The sequence below is a fragment of the Epinephelus lanceolatus genome, chromosome 20, assembly GCF_041903045.1.
Source record: "Epinephelus lanceolatus isolate andai-2023 chromosome 20, ASM4190304v1, whole genome shotgun sequence".
Lineage (NCBI taxonomy): Eukaryota > Metazoa > Chordata > Actinopteri > Perciformes > Serranidae > Epinephelus > Epinephelus lanceolatus.
The window spans coordinates 32,674,596-32,688,431 of record NC_135753.1 but is presented as its reverse complement, the minus strand read 5'-3'; the positions used below and the strand labels follow the sequence as shown (position 1 = coordinate 32,688,431).

Here is a 13,836-nt window from a genome sequence, read left to right as displayed (position 1 = left end):
CCCTCTGAGGAGGTAGTCATCATTATAAACTTTTAATATGTGTGCTGACATCAACGAAATGACATCATGTGACAGAATAATGATGTTACAGCAATACAGTGTGTCAGCCAACCTTACCTTTCTGAGCACTGCTGAAACAGAAGACTCCTAACAATGTGGAGATCAAGAGCAGCTTCAGGTCCATCTGAAAACACACACACAGGAAAGATATTCTAAATGTGCTGCGGTCTCATCAAAGAGATACTGCTGTTCTGAAAAGCAATATGTCATTTGTGACGATGTCTTTGTTCACAGCCTGAATGCTTCAATTCATAATTTCCTGGACAAATGGCTCCAGAACAACGAGAGAGGGTCTCAAAGATGACAGATTGAATGTGTAAACGTCTTTGATTGGAGATAATAAATTATCCAGTGGCAGCGGCTCGGCTATTCTCAGTCGGTCAAAGGGTAAAAGGCAGTTAATTCAATTCGGACCACTTTCACATACAAACATGCAGCACACATCCGCCTACAGTACAGACACACAATCGCAGTGACTTGCCCCTGACCTGGACTGAAGCCTCCTTTTTCCCCACAATCCCTTTCACTGTAAATAGCTTCAGCTCCCCAGAGTCAACCCCTCTCTGGTTGTGTTTATTGATCCCGTGTCTGTGTGAAGGCCCTTTTGTCAGCCATATCGATGCATCTTGTTGTGCTCTTAATGCAAAGCTTATGACTTACAAAGGATAAGTGAGCAGACGGACGTCTCTCTGCGCTAAACGGCTGATTTGTGAGCAGTCTGCAGCCACGCTAGCAGCTCTGTGGGACTGCACTTAGACATAGCAGGTAATAAGCAAAGCTTGCCAACATACTTATAGTGAAAAACATGCTGATGTTTAGGTTTATTTATCATGTTCACAGTCTTAATTAAGGGTATTAACATGCTACATTTGCTGATTAGAACTAAAAACAGTTACGGCTAAGGCTGCCATTTAAGTTGGGACTAGGAGTGTTGTGATACACTGGTATTGATGATAACCATATTCAAAAATTAAACATTGCTTAGACATATGACAGTATCGCCTCTTACATCATTTCTGTGTCTTTATTATCTCACTTTATCTCCCACTCCAACACTATCTAGTTGCCTTTTCAAGATACAGTTTTGTACAGTGATGGTTACAGACTCTCTCCGCCTCCCTATATTCGTATTCAAAGCTTAATTCATTTGCCAAAAAGAGACATAACGCACACTAAACAAACTTAAAGATGAATTTGACTGAAAGCATGATAATTATTTCAAAAACTTCTATAGATACTGCGATAATGTTGTTCACGTGAACCCTTTTGGCCGTGATAATCGTGCATTGAAAATCATGTCTTTACTAAATGTCATGGCCATCCCGCCAAGGGTTGCAAAGATTTGAGTCTGGACCAAAAGGATGGACCAACCAGCCTGGTTGAGCCTTTTACTAAAACCACTAATTTCAACCTCATGTTGGCGCTACAGAAAGAATCAGGGACCAACCAGGCTCAGTGGGATCCATCCTCTGGGAACAATGAATGTCTGTATACAAACTGTGCCAGTTGATTGGTTGGGTTGGGTTGTCAAATTCTGGTTGGTTGGTTGACTGGTCGATATGCTCTTGTCTGACCAAATTCTCATTGGTTGGACAATCGCTGCTGTTACTTTAACAAGGTCATGTGTTCACCAAAGTGTGTCTTTTCCCAGCTGAAAACGGCAGCTGTTAATTGTCCAGTGCTTGTAAATGTCCTGTGTGACAGCTGGTCTTTCTCCTGCCTCTAATCAACTGTGATTGGATGGCTAGTGACACTGACCAGCGCAGCGTTTTACCCCAAAATAGTAAGCCTCGATCGCATTCAACTTAAAAATATTTAACGCTAGTGACATTATGTTGTATCGCCAGCCTTAGAAATATCTTCAATAGTGTCCAATATTTAACGCTTGGTGGTGAGATAGACTTGTGCATGCAGCTCAGCTAGATGCCCCCAATCCCAATACCATGCACAGATAACGTGGACATCATATTTATTTTTCACTCTAGGCATTCAACTTGCCCTAGGTAAGGTAGAGTGCACGTGGAGGTAGTGTGCAGAATTTCTTTCCCCACTGACCAATTGAATAGTTGAGGAGTAGGCAGAGTTTCAGTCGACTAAGACTTTCTTAGGTTGATTACAGCCCTGGTAGATGTGAAGATATTCGGTAGATAAATTAAAACTTTGACCTGCTGGTGCCAATAAATGAAAACCAAAACCTCTCAAGCTCACAGTGGTGCCAGGCGAAAGGTTAGGAGGTGACAGAAGTAATTAAGGATACCCCCTCTGGGACCATGAATATCTGCACATAACTGACATCCATCCAATAGTTTCAGAGATACTTCAGTCTTCCACAGACCAACAGACCAACTGCTAGCGTGGCTCCAAAACACTGCCTGAGAAGACTTCCTTCAGTTTGAGGTTACAGCTTTATTGACTATAAATAATCATGAGCAAAGAGCTGAGGTTATATTTACAGTCTGCACTGTAAGTTAAGGACAAAGGTTTTTCGGTGACCCCTCGCTATCATTATAAATTCCACATTAGTGCTGCTGTCTCAAAAGATTCAGTCAGCGCTGACATGCGTTTGGGATTCTTATCACGGCTTATTGGCAGCTCTAATAAGCAACAGCTGGAGAGGCTCCTCCAGAGAGACACCGAATCAATGGCCTGATGTTGCTTTAAGGTGCGCTGGTGAGGGGTCAGCATGGGCCGAATCTAATTAACATGTGGAATGTAAAGCTAATATCCCGCTTGACCATAAATCACAAACTCATGGGAGTCATTTCTACGGGAATCTCCACAGTAGCTAAAGTTGTCTACAACACTGGATATTAAAGCATGAGGTTCAAATTAGAGCTGGACAGACGGTGATACAGCGAGAAAACGTTTTTCTTCTTCCTTTTTGACTCCAGTGGCCGTTGCTGGCTATTCATAGGGGCTACATTAAAAGACTGCATTCCCTTACACTGTGGTAAAGGAAGCTCTGACGTTCAGTGTGCGCGGTGTTGAGTGATGCATTCCTGAGTGCCTGTGTGAGCGTTTGTGTGTGTGTGTCCGTTTATATAGACACAGAGGGGCAGACGGCCTGTCTACAGCCCCCCAGATTAGATCAGCTGGCTTGGATCTCCACTGCTGTACATGGGCAGTATGTGTGTGCGAGATAAATACCACATTTGACCTGGTTCTGACACTGTTACACCGTCACAACACACTGAACCCAACAGACTTTTAGGAGAATAGCTGTGTTCCAAAATATTTGTGTAATGACCTGAATAAAGATTTACTCAGTCACTGATTTACATGAAATAGGTTCAGACATTGTGAGTCTTTGATGTGCTGTACGTGCATGTACAATGAACGACTGATTCCAGTTAAAACCGAACCAAAACAAAGGAATTTAAGTTCACATTCCTCTTATAACAAAACCACACACTCAGATATTTTCTTTTCGCTTTGGCCGGGGTTTCAACTTCAGCTCCAAGGAATCATTCAAATGCAAACTACGTCTCCAAAATGCCAGCGAGGTGTCAAGTTAGTAAAATAACCATGTTGTCTTCGATCCTGCGAAGCTTAGCAGCTGCACAGAGGAATGCTCAATAAAAGGCTACAGTAAAATATAGCAGAGAGTAGCGAGCGGTCCAAGAAAGGGCTCGGAACAGGATGTTACGCTGCCTTCAAAGCTCAGAGTTCAGAAGTCGTAAATACAACTTGTCATCATTTCAAGGTGGTTCTGGTTAACACGGGCACTACAACAAACTTTTTGTCTGTAGCGTTTTAGGAGAAGATATTTATGCATTTGTCAAGAAGTGCTGATGAAGACCATGAGATCTGGTTGAAGCCCTGAAAATCAGTTTTGATTTGATTAATTTGCTTCTCTGAATCAAACATGTTTTCTCTCAGGAACAATTGACATTTCTGGCAAATAAGTTCTTTGTTATACCCACACAGGACGCAGTTGTGCAGACCCACAACTTAATCTAAAGCACGGTTTGCAACCTGCCTTTTCTTAGTAGATAAGCAGAGACTATCCTGTTAGTTTCCTGCTCATTTAAAGGATATTTGTTCAGTAATTTTCTACACTGGGTTATGTTCAAGACCACCGCCAAGCTGCAGCTGAGGGGAGTTTAGTCATGCTAGCGAGATGACTCTAAGGATGGCAACATCTCCCTGTCGGCCAGATGGTCAGTCTGTCCACCATCACATCACCACAATAAAATCTGATCAGGTTTTGGATCTTGTCCACTTTTGTGTTCCTAATTTTCTCTCAGCACTGCACAAACGAATGCTGGATGCCCATCTCCTCGAGCATCCTTGCATTGGAAGTATTGGTGTTAGTGCCACGGAGCACGCCAAAACAACATGCCTCCACTTCTCTTCCTCCAAAAAAGGAAATAGATTATTGGGACTCTGTATAAGATAATCCAGTTGAAATTCATATACATTTTTTGAGGGATACCCCTTGAAAGTCAGAGATTGGTTTCATCAGTCGGAGACCTCTCAGTCAACTGAGATTGCTTCAAGTCATTAACATGGCATGATTTGATTTGGCATGCCAAAAATCGCCTCTAGAAAATCCTTTCATGGAGCCAAGATGATGAATCCTACTGACTTTGGTGATCCAGTGATTCTTCCTCTAGCGCCACCACTTGTGGTTTTGAATATTTGCAACACTCCCCGACAGCCTTGGACTGCACTCCTTTGTGGGAAAGCTCAGAGTCCTGATGTTCAGAAACCATACCCACATACCATTTGAAACAAGCTAGATAAAGCCAGGAAAACATTATCTTGTATCACTGCATGACATCACTATCAGTAACAGTCAGTTTGATATACGAGGTTTGAAAAGTGCATGCTCCAATAAGTACGTTTCCATAAACTATTTGAATGTTTGGCACAGATCACGATTGCTACAGAGAGAGGGATGAGGACTATTAGGAGATGTTTCCATGGCAACCACAATGCACAGTTGTATTTGTCCATGGGAAAACACAAAAATAAAGATGAATGCCTGACAGTTTGCTGACTAAAGCAAGACAGAGCAGCACTGGTTATTCTCTTACAGTAGTTTCTGTAGCTCCCACGCTCTTCCTGCCTCTCTCAGGCGCTAGCGTGCATACATGCACATTTGACTTCACAGCGCCTGTCCACTTGTCACACACACCTGACCTGTGACTCATGGCGTCCCAGTGCTTTATGGGCTTTCCAAAGCTCTATCAGTTGGCAGGAGAAGGTGATGCATGGCAGACACTGTGGTGCGTGACTAAAATGGGCTGAGCTTCTCAGGCATTCCTGAGGGACTGAACGCTGCCTGACCAGGATAGTAACCTGCAGCACTGAGACTGCGCTTTGGGGAAATATGAGCTGTGAGATCCATGATGAAGGGATGCTGTATTTGTAACACCCTGACTCCTACAATGCCCTTTGGCCAGTTTGAAGCTATTAATTCAGTTTAAGAAAGTGCTGAAACAACTGTTTAATCAACCAATTAGTCAACTGAATCAAAAATTTAGATATTAAGTTCAACAATTTGCAATTCTAATACTTTTTCCCTACAAAATGTGAGACTAAAACATGATTAAAACACATTTTTCCAGGATTTCATGCACAAAAGCAAGAAATACAAAATACCAGCACTACTTGCAGAGCTGCATATGCATATTAAAAACATACAGGTTAACCCACACAGCTAGGGACTGTTGGTGCTAGATGGTTTAACTAAGTAGAGCACTGACCTTCACTTTAATGATCAGTTTTACATCCCCTGATTCATGTACTCCTGTTGATTGCCTCTTTCGACATCAGCCTGATATCTGCAGACAGCTAGCTAGTGTAAGCTACCCACAGGTAAGGACAATACATTTTGGAACTTCCATACAAACAAAAAAAATGTCTGCCTCAGATAAGACAACACAACCAAGAACTCAAAACAGTGAAACTTAAATTCTTTTGCAATGGAAGCTTTAAGGTTCCTGAGAACTAGAGCTGACCACTGATAGTCGACCAAACATTAGTCAACCCTAAAGGTCATTAGTCAGCAAGATTTCATCTGCCGCTTAGTCGCAGATGCAGTGTTAACAATGTTACTGATACTATTCTTTCTCACACCTTCAACTCAGACCATTGTGTTGCCCTGCAGAGGCCCGGTTTTATTACCTACCCTGCAGCCAACCACCAGGGGGCGGTCGAGATGATTCAGCTTCACTTTTGAGGAGCTGTCATTTCGTTTTTGTTTAGATACAGTCTATGTTCTGGACCAAAGGTCGAAGGGGGTTGTTTGTGGACTGATGCGTAGGTATGGTAGGGGGGGTCACGTAGCTGCTTTACCAGCTCGACAGTCTGCCCTAAAAAGCACCCGTGGTAGAAATGGTACTGCCAAATCTCTATAGGCTCCCACTGCTTCACCTCCTGTGTGCTGACTCTTCTCTCAGTCTGTCCCTGTTGTAGATTCAACAGTTAACTGAGTGGGGTCAGCCAGCCTTATATCATAATACATTTTTATGACTCTTTCTGGGCTTGGGCTCCCCAGGTGTTCACTCAAAGAACCTCTGAAGGTTTCTGAACCCCCCACGTGAAAACCTCCGATGCAGAGAAACCAGTGTAATTGAGCCACACAAGCCTTAACCGTGAAGTGGATTTACTTTCCTTTAAATTGAGCTGCATTTGCAAGTGCTTAGAAGTACTTACTTCAGCAAGCGCTGCCATGAATAATGACCAGCAGAGTCAGGGAGCTAGACACAGTAAAAGCATGCACTGCAGCAGTAAAGAAGCTGGCGGCTCAGAGTCACAGCGCTCTTTTGTAGGAGAAGGCCTGGACTTCCCTCGCTCAGAATGGCTGTTCTTCTCTGGCCGTGAAAAGAAGGAATGGAAAAGAAGGAAAAACAGGAAAGGGCGGTGCACAACTCTGAGGGGGAAAGGGTTGCCTCAAGTCCAAAGGAAAGGAACTTAAAGACTTTCCTTGCCTCTGCTGAGTTAGCCCTTTAGTCTTACCTAATCCTCCCTCCTCCACTTGTACAGTAATGGTGTGGTTGTTTAGGCCTTTTTTTTATATTAATTTTGGTGAAGGAAACTACGTTTAAATGAGCAGGTGTGCAGAGCGAAAGAAAAAAAGATGCATTCAGTCACTCCACTGTTGTCTGTACCATATCTCTGGCATCCTATCCTCCCATCCTCCCTTTTTCTCTCCCTTGTTTCCTCTCCCTCCTCCGTCTCCCTTATATATCATACCACCCACACAACTGCTCAGTTCACTCCGTCTGCTGTGCACCAAGCCAAACCAGTGGCCCCCTGACTTCACATACCCTTCAAACAGTGCAGAGCGGGGAACATGTCTGAGCTCTGAGACGTACAAGCCGCCCGAAAGAACTGAAGGAGAATACCAAACAGTGTCTGTCTGTGTCTCTGTCAACCCCCCCCCCCACCCACCACCACCACCACAACCACAACCACCACCTCCCACTACCCTCCGGAGGGCCCTCTCATAGCAGACAAAAGCAATGAATCAAGCTGCCCTCTGAGACCATGACAGAGGGTCTGATCCTTAAAGTGTTCCCACTCACCGTCCCCTCTTTGCCAGAAGAGCCTCCGTGTGATAAATAATACTAATGAGGCAGACGCTGATGTCTTTAATCTTTTGGTGCTTCTTTGCCTCGGGGACACTGATACAGGCAGACAATCCAACGTGATCTTTCCACTGACGAAGAAAAAGGGGAAAATACTCCAGGAGATAGGAGTGAAGGCACAAATGCCTAGAAAAATGTCATCATAGTTTCCACATTACAAAAGCATTCCAGTTTTCGAACTACTCCTCAACAGAAGAAGCTTTGTCAGATAGAAAGCAACGTGAAAATAACTGTATTGAACAGTTAAAGTTAGAGTGGAACTTGTGAGCGAGGAGCAGGAATGCCAAGGAGTTTCCATCACGTCGGATTCAGTCTGCCATTCTTTATTTTTAGCCTCAAAGAGAAACACACAGATGTGTGTTAATGACATCAGACTCTATTTCTGTCTTCACATTTCGAGAAAAAGGTTTAGTGATCTAGAGCACTGGAATGATAAAAACTAATTCGTACAGCTGTAAAATTAGCTAACAAGATAATGTCAGCACTGATAGGACCTTAGGCATAGTCTACTAAATTTATACCACAGGTATGTGCGAAGGAATATCCTGAGAGTAATGAGGCATCACACTGGGTGAGAATATTTAACATTTGCTGAACAGCTGCCAAGGCTAGAAGAGACAATTAAAGTTTAACATTCAGTTTTCATTCATTCACTGAAATTTTTATCAGTGACACTTCAGTTACAGTTTAACAAATACAGATGAGTCATTAAGACAGTGAACCGACTTCAGTAATGTCCATTTCACAGCAGTATCTATCTTAACCACCATTTTTATGGTGTGTGTACCACCAGTAGTACATGGGCTCCTTCTAGTGGTATGAGGGTACTCCAGCTTCCTCCCACAGTCCAAAGACATGCAGGTTAAGTTACAGTAATTGGTGAATCTAAAATTGGCTGTAGGTGTGAATGTGTGCATGAATGGTTGACTGTCTCTATAGCCCCGTTTCCACTGAGCCCTCTGGTACAGTTCAGTTCGGTATGCCTTTTTTTCTGTTTCCACTGTGAAAAGTTGTGGATGTACCGATAGAACCGTTCTGTACAGTCCCCATTTTTGGTCCCCATTCTGTTGGGGTACCTGGACTCTCACTGCAGCCTGTTTGTGCAGACTGATAAAGGAGTAAACAGTGAATGCTGGACGGAGAAGAGAGTAACAACAACCCCGCCCACATGAAAGAGTACCATTTGTGGTGGAAACACTAGGCTCTTGCTACCATGTCCGAAGGGTTACTTTTGGTTCCAAAGGTACTATACTGGAAACGGGGCTTATGTGTCAGCCCTGCGATAGTCTGGTGACCTGTCCAGGGTGTACCCCGCCTCTCGCCCACTATCAGCTTGGATAGGCTACAGCCCCCCTGCAACCCCTACTAAGGCAAGCAGTTACAGAAATGAATCAGTAATTGTTTTTAAATGTACATGATAGTATCAAAATACTCAGCCTGCTATGTCGACACATTCTTGAACGTGGCGCACACATAATTATGATAAATTGCAATGGCAAGATAAGCTGAGGTAAAAAGAACAGTTAAAAACACTTCAATCGTGGCTCCTACTGGTGACTATTAGAAAGAGAAGTGTGGGTCAGGAGGAGAATATTTCCAGCAGCCCAGTTGAAACTGAAGTGGATGACAATCAACCGAGCAAAAGCGCTAGTGGCCACTTAAGCAGTGCCAGTGAAGTCTCCACAGAACCTGACAAGAGGCTGGCCCCTGCCGTGTATGAGAGTTGTGTGCAAGAGTTTAAGTGCCAGTTCTGTTGAGAACAGTCACCATTAAATAATCTTCTGATTAGGAATAAACCTGCCTCCTGTATTGATTGCCCATAGCTGAATTCAGTACACCAACACCTTAAGACCAACACCTATGTTGGTCTTAATGGTGGCACTTAAAGAGCCTTGTATTTTCTCAGATGGTATGTGGTGTTTAAAGTTTGAGAACCACTGGTCTAAAGTTCGCTAACGTTAGCCACCATGAGACTCTTCTGGGTGTGGTATGCCTGTCTGCAGCTGGGGTTTGACTGGTGGACTTCTGTTCTTTGCACTGGTAAGAGAAAAATAAAGAAGTGGTTGATGAAGGTGGAAGTCCATCAACTAACTAGGACACGAGCTAACCACAAACAGTGAGTCACATTAGCTCTCTGAGTTAGATAGGCAGATATTACGCCATTGCATCAAGCTTTTTTGAGTTGCATGAGAAGACAGTACAACTGCAGTGAAAGCCGGCCTGACACGAATGTGCAGGGATGAATATGCACGGTGATATGGTCAGTTGGTAAGCTGCCCCAGATGCTGATCGCCAAGAAGTGTATGAACACCAGTTTTCATGATGGTTCAGCCCCGGGACACTCAATGATCCACTCTAATAGTTTAACAGAATAATGGGGGTGGTAGCTGCAGCCTAGATGTCAGCGTTATGAGTAGCTCTGCAGACAGCTTGTTGCTGGTTTTGAAAGTTATGCTTTACTTTCCACACAAAACTCTTAGCCACATAGATTGGCTCTTAGCCTGCCCAACATTCCCCTTGTATGAAGGAGGCTAAAGATACACCTCTTGAGGTGAAGGGGGGAGGCTTCTGCCTTGCAAGGACTTTCTGACTTTTCCAGTCTGAAAATCAATAACACTTAAGCAGTTCTGGTTTCTTTTCAGTGCCTTAAATACATTCATATTGAACAGGGTTCACAATTCAAATCTCATCACAACATGTCCTCCCACAGCAGTTCAGCCAGAACAATTGAGGCGAAACCACAACCTCTGGACGAGGGCCAAGTCCATATCACTATTCAAGGCTGCATCTCTGTGTTGAAAATAGCTGTGCAGTGCTAACAAGTTATTTCGGACTCCTTTCCACCTGGCCTCTGCAATCACTCCAAAAGGTGGACGAAATCACAGCAGACACAAAGACAAATCTGCCTCAACCCCCATAGAGACACAAAAAACCCACAACTAACCTTGTGTTAATGGAAAAGGCAAAATGTCTGTGTGTTCCAGAAAATTAAAAAGCTGAAATGCTGATTCACTGTTGCATTGTAAAGTACACTTCAAAGTAGACAAGCCTTGCTCAAGCATCTGTAAAATATGACATTTTTAGGCAGCCATCTGTTTAACCATTTATGGCGATCCTCTGATCTAGAGAAGGACGGAGCATCCAGTTCTCACCACCAACCCCCAAGCTGAAATTTAGGCTCGTTTAAGGGATCTTGTGGGGTTGCCTGGCTGTGACAATGTGAGCTGAGGGCTCTGCATGTGAAGCTTAGATGTGCTGTACAATAAGCTTCCCCCAAACTCCCTGTCTTTGCTGACTCTGCCCTTCCTTTCCTGAAACACAGGAAGCTCAATGGGATCACACAGGAAGCCTGTATCGTGGTGCCTGGAATCCAGCCACATCTCCCTCTTACAGACATAAAGATGACATATTTGGCATTCAATAGAGAAAGGAAGAGAGACACAGAGAGGGAGAGGACCAGACTGACTCGTTACAGAGTGCTGAAAATACTGCAAGCTGCCAAAATGGCAGCATATTGTCTTTGTGAATCAAGCGTGTCTGATTCCCAAACCTAAATCAGACCATCACTGTAATCTAAGCTTTGGGAAAAGCTAAACAAGCTTGGAAAGTGCTTGACAAAATGCGAGTGACACAGCCAAAGATACACACTGGACATTAATAAACAGCTGTCGCCGATGTTAATTCTCTGGGATGATCTACAGAAATCAGCGCAGCACCTGCACTGCTGAGACACTGAGAGGGATAATTTAGATATATGACAGCAGTCTGCAGTCTCAGGCAAATATTTACAGCAGTGAGGTGATTATTCAACTGTGTGTGGGGACGGAGACAAGGAGGAAGACCATTTCTCCACAGATAATGGTCCCAACAGTCAGTCTGCTAAAGAAGAGCTGCTGCTACTGTACAGCTGGTACACTACACCGACAGTTTGAGGGTGAATAAAAACAGCTCAGGATATTCACTTCATTTATCTGTCTGAACACATCCTGACTGTCATGCTAATGCCAGCATGCTAACACGCCATTGTTTAGAGCAGGGGTGTCAAACATACGGCCCGTAGCCCAGAACTGGTCCACAACAAGGTCCAATCTGTCCCACTAGATGACAAGAATAATGCGGGATTTATACTTCTGCATTAAATCGACGCTGTTCCTGCAGCCTAGGCTCTGCGTAAATGTAAAACCTACGCCGTACCCTACACAGCAGCCTGACGTGCACCTCCCCAGAAATGTAACTACATGCCACAGTGACGCAGACCTCCTGTTTTTTTCTGTAAGCTGAAACCATTTCCCTCAGTGGAAACGAAGCTTTAATTTACTTTAATTTCACAGATAAGAAACAATAAATTGTGAAGACAATAAAGCCTCCACTAAAATAGCATTTTAAGTCTTGTGTGTGATTTATCCTGGCTTCATATGAGCAGAGGAAATCTCAGCTCGTCGCTAGGCTAATTTATACAATGTCAAATGCCAAACAAATATAACTTTATCATGTTATATTTGTTTTGAAAACGTGTTTAGTATAAGACAGTTGTTTTGTCATTGAACCTTGTGAGTTGTAATGGAGCCAAATTTTGTACCATTACCTTTGTTAAATGTTGCTGTTGTCCCTGGCTTCATAAAAGAAGAGAAAAAAGCCAGCTAGCTGCTAGGCTAATTTATAAAATGTAAAATGCCATAGACTTGTGCTAATAACGTTAGCATGTTGTATTTGTGGGGAAAATGTGTCCAGATGAAGACAAGTGTTTGTCTATGAATGCTGCGAGTTATAGTGAAGCTGATTTGTGTACTTGTGTTTGAAATTGTCTGTATTAAGCCATGTTTAATGTGTGTTTAATGTGTGTTTTAAATCAACTAAGCTTTACAGCACTTCACAGAAACCCCTGTAATTCTTTACACAAAAAAAGGAACATTTTGGAGCTGATGATACGATGATGAGTTATTTTGAGATGGTTTTATTGGTCCGGCCCATGTGAGATCAAGTTGAGCTGTGTGTGGCCCATGAACTAAAATGAGTTTGACACCCCTGTTTTAGAGGGTATAATGATTACCTACTCACAATTTTAACTTAAAGTGTTAGCATGCTAACACTTGCTCATTAGCACAACACACAAAGTACACCTAAACCTCATGGGAGTGTTATGTCATGCTAGTTTTGCAGGTCTTTGGTCATAAATCAAATTATTTTACGTGATTACAAAGCTAGATGAAAAGTTAAAGGATCACTAAGTTATTACAGTTCATCCCAAAGAAGGAATAAATGTGAGCCCCAAATTTCCATCCATGCAACAGTTGTCGAGACAATTCACTCCAAACCACAAATGTGAGCTTCACGGTGGAGGAAACGTCAGGCAAAACCAGCCACATCCTTTTATGAGAACAGCGTCACCGTGTGCAAACTACAGCACACAAGCTGTCCAACAGAAGCCAGCAAGTCATAAAGACTGTGGAAATGGCTGCAGTATGTCCCAGGCTGTCAAAGCTCCGTCTTAATCCGATTTGAACCCAGCAGCGGCCCAGCTGTGGACACCTCCGTTGTCTTTCTGCTAAAGGCTCGAATGCTTGCAAACTGGCACATTAATGACACTCAGCTGTCTCACATTAGGCCACAGACTTGACACTTGAACCAGAGGGCCTCCGTTTCCGCTGCCATGGGAGAGTGAAAACTGTGCAGCTGAAACAGTTGCATACATGCATTTCCTCTCGGGAACAGGAGAGGAACATATGTCATGTTTAATTCTCAAGACGTTCTTTGGGGTCACTGACTGAACGTCGTGTTCTAAAACTGTGTTTGAGCTCTGTGGTATCACTTCCTCAGAACGACAGACTTACTATAGAGAGTCTTCGTCAAGCTTGATGTCCCTGAACTATACAGCTGGTGCTGAATATAAATGAGTGAATCAGATATCATGTTGTTCTGGTACCGCTTCCTGACATCCACTGATTTAGCGCATGGGAACAGTTGATTCTTTTACGCATAATGTCTATTGAACTAAAGATATGTGCACTGTTGGTTTGTATCTATTCATTCAGTTGGTCAACTTATTATGCTCAACAGTGTGTTGTGGGAATGACGTCACCCCAAAAATACAGTGCGGGTTCAGTCAGGAACAATCAGCTCCTTTAATCGAGCTGCATCAGATATAAATAGAGGGATTTCCAAGTGTAATGAGTGGCTT

General features: G+C 43.3%; 1 protein-coding gene across 2 annotated transcripts in view; it reads right to left on the bottom strand.

Moving 5' to 3' along the window:
- The window catches only part of itgb1a (integrin, beta 1a), a 37,383-nt gene that overhangs the window by 17,371 nt on the left and 6,176 nt on the right, over window positions 1-13,836 (bottom strand). For both annotated transcript variants that reach the window (XM_033638912.2, XM_033638910.2), the window contains exon 2: window positions 118-184. In XM_033638912.2, coding sequence (XP_033494803.1) covers window positions 118-184 — 67 coding nt within the window. The remainder of the gene's footprint in view (window positions 1-117; window positions 185-13,836) is intronic.